Genomic DNA, 8,187 nt, shown 5'->3' with positions numbered 1-8,187 from the left:
CTCATACAATAGCAGCCATACAGCCATGTACTTCAAAACAAAAAGTCAACTTCACCTTTTTAATCACAAGCAAAATATTTGAACTTAAAGCAAGAGGTGGTTACAAAAACAATCTACACAGAAGATTTATAGCAGAAGGTCCTTTGTTTGCTGAGGTGCAGGAGGCCTAATAACATTAGTGCCACACCATTGTGGCAATTTGCTGCTCTGTGTTGCAACATGGTGTGAGTGACAATGACAGAAACTTGTGGGTTGGCACAAGGCCGGCCCCAATGCCCACTAGACGATGAGTTGTATTCTGTTACAGTGGCGGACTAGCCCTCCTCTTAGCGCCAGGACCAGATGCAGAACTGAGCCTCCCTGGATCTTGTAGTCTGCAGCAGTCTTCTCATCGTTCCTGAGGGATGGGAGCAGATAAGACATCCAAGATGTAATGCCACCACTTGATTAAATGGAGCTGATTTTCATGACAAGATTGTGATGGAAGGGTTGATCACTAACATCTGTTTTCCACTGTAGATTAGTCTTTGTTGTTGAGGTGGAATCCCCTCCTTCTCCTCCACTCTTTCTTTAATTCTCTCCACCTTCATGGGTACAAGAAAGCATATGAGCTAAATGTCTTTACTAGGACGTCACTCCCCAGCAATGTATGCTGACATGAGTAATATTACACATAAAGCAAATCCATGAGATAAATATCATCAACCTCCAGGAGTAATGCAGATGTTTCATACCTTGTCTGTGGGCTCAATGTCGATCTCTATTTCTTTGCCAGTGAGAGTCTGTAACAGTAAAATAATTGATCATTTCAGAGCATAAAATACAATATTGCACTAAACAGCAACATCGTATAAGGATTGGCCTAAATTAGTGGGTAATGGCTACGGTTCAACAGCACCTGTTTATTGTACAAAGTGAGGCCTTGTATCCTGTCTGAATTAAGATGAAGACTGGGTGAGCAAAGCAGCTCAAACATAGGACAATGGCCATAGAACTTAATTTAGTATGGTAGTAAGCTACCTAAAGTAAATGAGTTATACTGAACAAAAATATGAATGCAACAAGTAAAGTGTTGGTCTCATGTTTCATGAGCTGATTTAAAAGATGGCAGACTTTTCCTTTGCCAAAACAATCCATCCACTTGGGGAAAATAAAAGGCTGCTCTAAAATGTTTTGTCACAACACAATGCCACAGATGTGTCAAGTTGAGGGAGCGTGCAATTGTCATGCTGACTGCAGGAAAGTCCACCAAAGCTGTTGCCAGAGAATTTAATGTTAATTTCTCTACCATAAGCTGCCTCCGGCGTCATTTTAGAGAATTTGGCAGTATGTCCAACCTGCCTCAACTGCAGACCACGTGTAATCACTCCAGCCCAGGACATCCACATCTGGCTTCTTCACCTGAGGGATCCTCTGAAACCATCCACCCTGACAGCTGATGAAACTGAGGACTATTTCTGTCCGTAATAAAGCCCTTTTGGGGGGGAAAACTCATTCTGATTGGCTTGGCCTAGCTCCCCTGTGGCTACGCACTTGCCCTTCCAGTCCCATCCATTGCTGCGCCCCTGCTCTCCCAGTCCCATCCATTGCTGCGCCCCTGCTCTCCCAGTCCCATCCATGGCTGCGCCCCTGCTCTCCCAGTCCCATCCATTGCTGCGCCCCTGCTCTCCCAGTCCCATCCATGGCTGCGCCCCTGCTCTCCCAGTCCCATCCATTGCTGCACCCCTGCTCTCCCAGTCCCATCCATTGCTGCGCCCCTGCTCTCCCAGTCCCATCCATGGCTGCGCCCCTGCTCTCCCAGTCCCATCCATGGCTGCGCCCCTGCTCTCCCAGTCCCATCCATTGCTGCGCCCCTGCTCTCCCAGTCCCATCCATTGCTGCACCCCTGCTCTCCCAGTCCCATCCATTGCTGTGCCCCTGCTCTCCCAGTCCCATCCATGGCTGCGCCCCTGCTCTCCCAGTCCCATCCATTGCTGCGCCCCTGCTCTCCCAGTCCCATCCATTGCTGTGCCCCTGCTCTCCCAGTCCCATCCATGGCTGCGTCCCTGCTCTCCCAGTCCCATCCATTGCTGTGCCCCTGCTCTCCCAGTCCCATCCATTGCTGCACCCCTGCTCTCCCAGTCCCATCCATTGCTGCGCCCCTGCTCTCCCAGTCCCATCCATTGCTGCGCCCCTGCTCTCCCAGTCCCATCCATTGCTGCGCCCCTGCTTTCCCAGTCCCATCCATTGCTGCGCCCCTGCTCTCCCAGTCCCATCCATTGCTGCGCCTAATTAATTTAACTCAATTGACTGATTTCCTTACATGAAATATAACTCAGAAAAATTGTTGTTACTTGTGGAGATTATATTTTGGTTCAATATAGTTAATGTTAGCTAACTCTACATTCTATACGGGGATGACTGTTTCGATGTCAATGGCCTGCTGCAATGTCCACTATATAGCGCTTTTCAGATCTATTCATATATTTAGCTACGGCAGATAGCTAGATCGGTGATGTGATGATCATTCAGTATGTAAACTAGCGGTCTTGGCCACCAATTAAATGGCTGGTCTTACCTTAACCTTGATCAGCATTTTGATTGTCGCATAAAATACGCTTTAAATCGATGTAAAAAAAAATACCTAATCCACACCTTGTGTGGTACTATCAAATTGAGCAAACCAGATTGTTCAATCTTTTTGATTCAACTTTATTTCCTGTGTAAGTCACTATAAACCCTGTAAAACCAGTCAAGCATCAAGAGAGGAATTAGTTCAGTTACTTCTTAACTACAATGATCTGTTCTCCAAGAGCGCACTGCATCGTGCAAAGCCAAGGGCTTTGAGTATTGCATTCGACTCACAGATGACAGACCATTTCGCCTACCATATCGGAGGGTTCCGCCTGCCCATTACCAGAAACTACGACAAGTGTTGACGGAAATGGAGGAACAGGAAATAATCAGGAAATATGTTTGCGAATATGCTTACCCTCTAGTAATGGTGTGGAAGAAAGATGGTGGGCTTCGTATATGTACAGTTTTCAGATGGCTAAATGCAAGGACACACAAAGATGCACATCCACTTCCACACCAATCTGACTGTCTTGAAGCTCTAGGGGGCTACACCTACTTCAGTACGATGGACTTGACATCAGGCTTTTACAACATACCTATGTGTGAGGAGGACAAAAAGTATACAGCCTTCACTACCCCACTGGGTCTGCATGAATACAATCGAATGCCGCAGGGCCTATGCAATAGTCCAGCTTCATTTATGAGGATGATGCTTAGCATTTTTGGAGACCTAAACTTCAGTAGCCTGCTGTGTTACCTAGACGACCTCTTGGTGTTTGCACCAAGCGAAAGACAAGCCTTGGATAGATTGGAGCTGGTGTTCCAGAGACTGAGACAGCACAACCTGAAACTGAGTCCAAAGAAATGCAATTTCTTGCGGACGTCTATGAAAGTTTTGGGTCATGTCATTAATGGTGACGGGGTGGCTGTGGACCAAACCAAGGTGGATGTGATATCCAAAATGACAAAGTCGGATCTAATGGAGGAAGATGGGTGCACTCCTTCATTCCAAGTCATGTTAGGTCGCGTTCCGAGACTCCCTGTTGATATAATGTTCAAGCAAGTTTTGAGGGATCCTGTGCTTGTTGACTATAGTAGCTATGTCAAAACACTGAAGTCCCATCTCCATGAAGCAGTGAGCATCACTCAACAGCATACAGTTAAAGAACAACAGAAACAGGCCAAACATTATGACAGAAAAGTCAGAAGCACTCACCTGAACAAAGGAGACAGAGTGCTTCTCGCTAAAAAAGGAGAAAGGGGGAAAAGAGAACTTGCCGACAAGTGGGAAGCTAAGGTGTACACGGTCATTGACAGAAACTTACACACACACATATATAAGGTGGTGGATGATAAAGGAAACACCAAGGTGGTACATCGGAACCTTCTTCTAGACATCAGCTTTCTGCCGGTAGAAACACCTAAGGATGATTCACGTGAATCTCAATCAGATGGAGCTGTAGATCCAGAGTATGAGGGTCAGTCAATGGACCTTTCAGGCTTTGATGAAGAGGAAAGCTCTGGAGATATGACCAGTTCATGGATAAACTGTGGAGTAGATGACCCCGCAAATCAGGACTTTTCGGAGAGACAGGAGACAGTCAGAGATGAGATGGAGCAAGAACAGTCAGCGTACAGCTGCAGGGACAATCCAAATCAAGACCGTCAAGCTCAGTTATCTCTCAATAATGAGACTGCTGTTAGCATTCCTGACTATGACAGGGTAGCTGTAGTCCCTGACACAGAACCTTCAGGTATTCCTGACTCAATTGCACCCACTGATTTAGCAAGTGACCAAGACTTACAAAGACCGGGTTCACGTGATTCGCAAGATGTGGTCAGAACACGCACTGGCAGGGTAGTGAAATCTGTAAGTCGTCTTATTGAGACAATGGCTCAGAGACCATTCACTATGGAGGGCTTAGCCACCAAACTAGGAAAGTAGTCCCAGTCTCTTCCAACTCTGTTTTAAAAAAAGGTTTTCTTTATTTCTTCTGTTGTTCTAAGGAATATTCATGGATATGTAAAGCCATCTAAGTGATGTCGTTCTGCCCCTGAACAGGCAGTTAACCCACTGTTCCTAGGCCGTCATTGAAAATAAGAATTTGTTCTTAACTGACTTGCCTAGTTAAACAAAGGTTTTTAAAAAATGGTGTCAAGGGATAATATAATGTGAGGACGAGGGTTGTATGATGTACTTGGTAGCGTACTTGTCCAGGAGATTCCTCTGAATCTGCCTGCAGATAGCTTGTATAGCAGAGGACAAAGATGAAATCTTGGAGTTCACTTGTGCCAGTAGTGACTCAGTAGAGTTTGTTATCCCTTGAGTTCCATATCTTGATTGATATGCATTCAGGATTTTGGTGAAATTCAGGAGGGGTGAAACACAAACACAGTTGTAAAATATAATTGATGTATTTCACCGAAAATCCCTCATTTTGTGTTTTGTGAGACATAGGTTCCGCTTTGCAGACTACTTTATGGGGAAAATATGTAACTATTACAATTTTTACTTTTAAAACCCATACAAATTCAAGGATGTTTTCAGACCAGGAAATACCAAAACTGATGATGTTGGTATGTTTTTAGGTCTATAATTATCGCTCCTTGACCTTTCACAGGTGTTCAGAATTAAAATGATTAGGATCAATTGGTCCATAAATATTTCTAGTTTGTGGGCACTCCTAGATCATTCAGTCATGTCTCTCCTTTGGCAATGTGCAATTCTTTTGGCTGTCGTAGCAGCAAGCGCTGCCAATGAAGGTACGTCTAATAATGAACGCATAATATGATTATGTAGCGCTGATACCATGTTAACTTGAATAGGCTACTTATCTCATGCTGGCCGCCTAACAGACTAGCCAAGTTGTGGTGTTGGCTCTTGAGATGTGAATGATGACATTATCAAATTTATATTTTTAGATTTTAATGTGGATTGTGAGAAACACTCCATTAAAGTGACATGGAAGGTCAGTCCAGAGTTGGTTGAACATGCTGCCCGTCTTTTCCTTGGACACTGTGTTCCGTCCACATTTTCTGTTCTTCCCACGGGAGAAGGGATGGCGACATTCCACTACAACCTCAATGGCTGTGCCATCAAGAAACGGGTAACTCTTGTCTAACTCTTGACCCAATGTATGCCATTTTGGATCCTGCGACGAATAATGCTTCTCCTTCTATTCCCCAGGTGACTGGCAAAAAACACATCTATTCAACCAGCCTGACTTACAGACCTAACCGAAAGCCCAAACCTGCTGCTATTAGTCACCATATTAAGTGTGTTTACATAAGGTAACCATCTATGCCAGGGGTACTCAACTCTTACCCTAAGAGGTCTGGCCCCTGCTGTCTTTCGGTTCTACTTTATCATTAATTGCACACACCTGGTGTCCCAGGTCTAAATCAGTCCCTAATTAGAGGGGAAAGATTTTTTTTTAAATGCAGTGGAACTGAGTTGAGTTTTAGGGCTCTATTGGGTGTAGTGTACTCTAGCTATGGTGTTGGAATCAAATCTTCCTAAGCCTTTGCCACCTTCATTATTAAACTAAACATTCCCCCTTGTATGTAGACCTGAGGGATGGATTCCCCCATTCCTTATCCCTGCCTATGGTAGTGCTGAGGGTCATGGAGGATTGGTTTTCCACATGGCACTCCTCAATGGTGAGTGACTCATACAACATCAATTAGTGTAAGAATATGTTCAGTCAACTTAACTGGTAAAGAAATTCCTAGCAGAGGACACTGCCCAAAGCTAGTTGAAACCTGTGGCTGTACAGTACGTATGAGCATTGTGCCCCTTCCCCTCTCTGTTGCATGTAGAAGACCTTACTGGTCTGGCTAAGAGCAGCCTGTTTCCCCTGGGCTCTTTCATCCCCATCTGGGCAGCAGTGGATCAGAAGGACCATCAGCCCTTGCTGCTGCTCTTGGAGGAGTGTGTGGCGGCCACAACACCAGAACTGCAGTCTGCGAGCCTGGTGTACCCCATCATCACCAACAAGGGGTATGTACCAGACCTGGCTATGGCCATGTAGGGTGCACGTTTTGGTTTTTGACTGCCTAGCGCTAAAGTATTGAATACATTTTAAAGTTAGCTTATTTGCTGGATGGAAGTTCTGTTTGTCTGCTCATTGCACAATGCATTTTCAGTTGCCTTGCAGATGGGAAGACTGGGAACTCCAGGTTCCTGCCTAGGTACCACTCGTCTGCTATTCTGCTTTACCTGCAGTCCTTCAAGTTTGCCTTAGGCGAGGAAGTGAGTGGACCACAAGTTCTCGGTATGACTGGGTTGTTTTCATACTGTAGCTCTTGACTGTTCTCTTATTTCACCCCAGGTGTATATTCATTGTAAGCTTGTTGCATGGGACCCTGAGGTTTTTGATATAGAAAAGAAGGCCTGCCACTACATTAAAGAGACTGGAGAGTAAGTATTGGTCACATAACGACCATAATGACGTTAGTGCCAATGCAACAGCCAACTTTTTTAAAAATTCATAGATGGGAGCTGCTGGACGACCCGTCTCAAAGTGACCTCTGCAAGTGCTGTGACTCGAGTTGCAAGCCTCGGTTGAAGAGGGGTGTGGATTCAGGTATTTTGAGGCACTTCATTTCAAGCCTGACTAAACTGTAGTTCCATATTCATTTGAGCTGATCACTCTTGAGTTCTGATGGGACTGCAGCTTGAAGTAATTTATATATATATTTTTCTCAGAACCCCAGGGCCTGGTTCAAAACTCTGTTCTTGGACCGCTCACAATAGTGGAAAACTCTGAAACCCGGATCCCCAGTGAATTTGTAAAATATCCTACTGTAGAACAAGGTTGGTGATTTTGGCATTGAAGACTATAGTTTACACTTGGCTTTTAATTGTATCAGCTTTGATGCCAAATGAACTTGAACCTGTAACCTACTCATCTGTCATTGTGTTCTGTATTCAGTTGACTGGTCGGTGTAATGGTCTGGAACACTTTGCTTGTCAGGTGTGTGTGCTGGTTATTTTACTGTAAAATCCCCCAACGGCAATGAGATGCATGTTACTAACAATTCTTCAACCTGTTACAGGGATGGCTGTCTTTTCTGTCTCTACAGCCATCTAATTGTAGGTGGCCTGAAGGGTGCATCACTTTCTACTATCCCCAGTATGGATATGAAGTCCTTTGACTTGAGCATGTTTCAATAAAATGACTACTTTACAATGGTGTTTGTTTCTAATGGTTGTCAAAATGCTATGATCCTGATGAGATGTACCCTAAATCCAGTAGTGCGGAGCCGGTATCTACACAAAATAGCCAAGAGGTGACCATCTGGTTGTAAGATACTTTTTCAGCAGTAGCCCACCCCAAGATGAAATTGACAAGCCAAGTTTAGGGATTGTAGGTGGCTGATGGCCATGCTTAGGTAACAATTCAGGAAAATGGCTGTAGTTTACCTTAGTTTAAATGTGTGTGTTTTTTTAGGAGAGTGCCCATCAGGGGAATATACCCCAAAGATTATCTTGGTTTCAGTGTCTTTCATACCTCACTGGCAAATGTCTACCTTTCTAACAGTTTAACTAGACTATCATTCGCATAGATTGAAAATCCCAGCAGTTCAAGAGCAAACTGTTTTTGGCACATTCATTGACATATAACTGAT

General features: G+C 44.6%; 2 protein-coding genes across 2 annotated transcripts; one reads left to right on the top strand and one right to left on the bottom strand.

The window, feature by feature from the left end:
* Positions 1-45: 45 nt before the first annotated feature.
* On the bottom strand, positions 46-2,708 carry LOC124009589 (NEDD8). Its single transcript, XM_046321513.1, has 4 exons — positions 2,558-2,708; positions 735-782; positions 502-584; positions 46-397 (listed from the first exon to the last, which is right to left on the bottom strand). The coding sequence occupies exons 1-4, from the start codon at positions 2,573-2,575 to the stop codon at positions 280-282; spliced, it is 267 nt and encodes an 88-aa protein (XP_046177469.1). The 5' UTR covers positions 2,576-2,708; the 3' UTR covers positions 46-279.
* Positions 2,709-5,162: 2,454 nt separating this feature from the next.
* Positions 5,163-7,745, top strand: LOC124009200. The gene is made up of 11 exons (XM_046320763.1): positions 5,163-5,319; positions 5,479-5,663; positions 5,744-5,847; positions 6,125-6,216; positions 6,376-6,556; positions 6,703-6,808; positions 6,888-6,976; positions 7,051-7,142; positions 7,265-7,372; positions 7,491-7,532; positions 7,615-7,745. Exons 1-10 carry the CDS (start codon positions 5,193-5,195, stop codon positions 7,505-7,507), a joined length of 1,101 nt encoding a protein of 366 aa, XP_046176719.1. The 5' UTR covers positions 5,163-5,192; the 3' UTR covers positions 7,508-7,532; positions 7,615-7,745.
* The last annotated feature ends 442 nt before the right edge of the window (positions 7,746-8,187 follow it).

The sequence above is a fragment of the Oncorhynchus gorbuscha genome, linkage group LG22, assembly GCF_021184085.1.
Source record: "Oncorhynchus gorbuscha isolate QuinsamMale2020 ecotype Even-year linkage group LG22, OgorEven_v1.0, whole genome shotgun sequence".
Lineage (NCBI taxonomy): Eukaryota > Metazoa > Chordata > Actinopteri > Salmoniformes > Salmonidae > Oncorhynchus > Oncorhynchus gorbuscha.
Note: the sequence above shows the minus strand (reverse complement) of the source record. Positions and strands in the feature narration are given on the sequence as shown.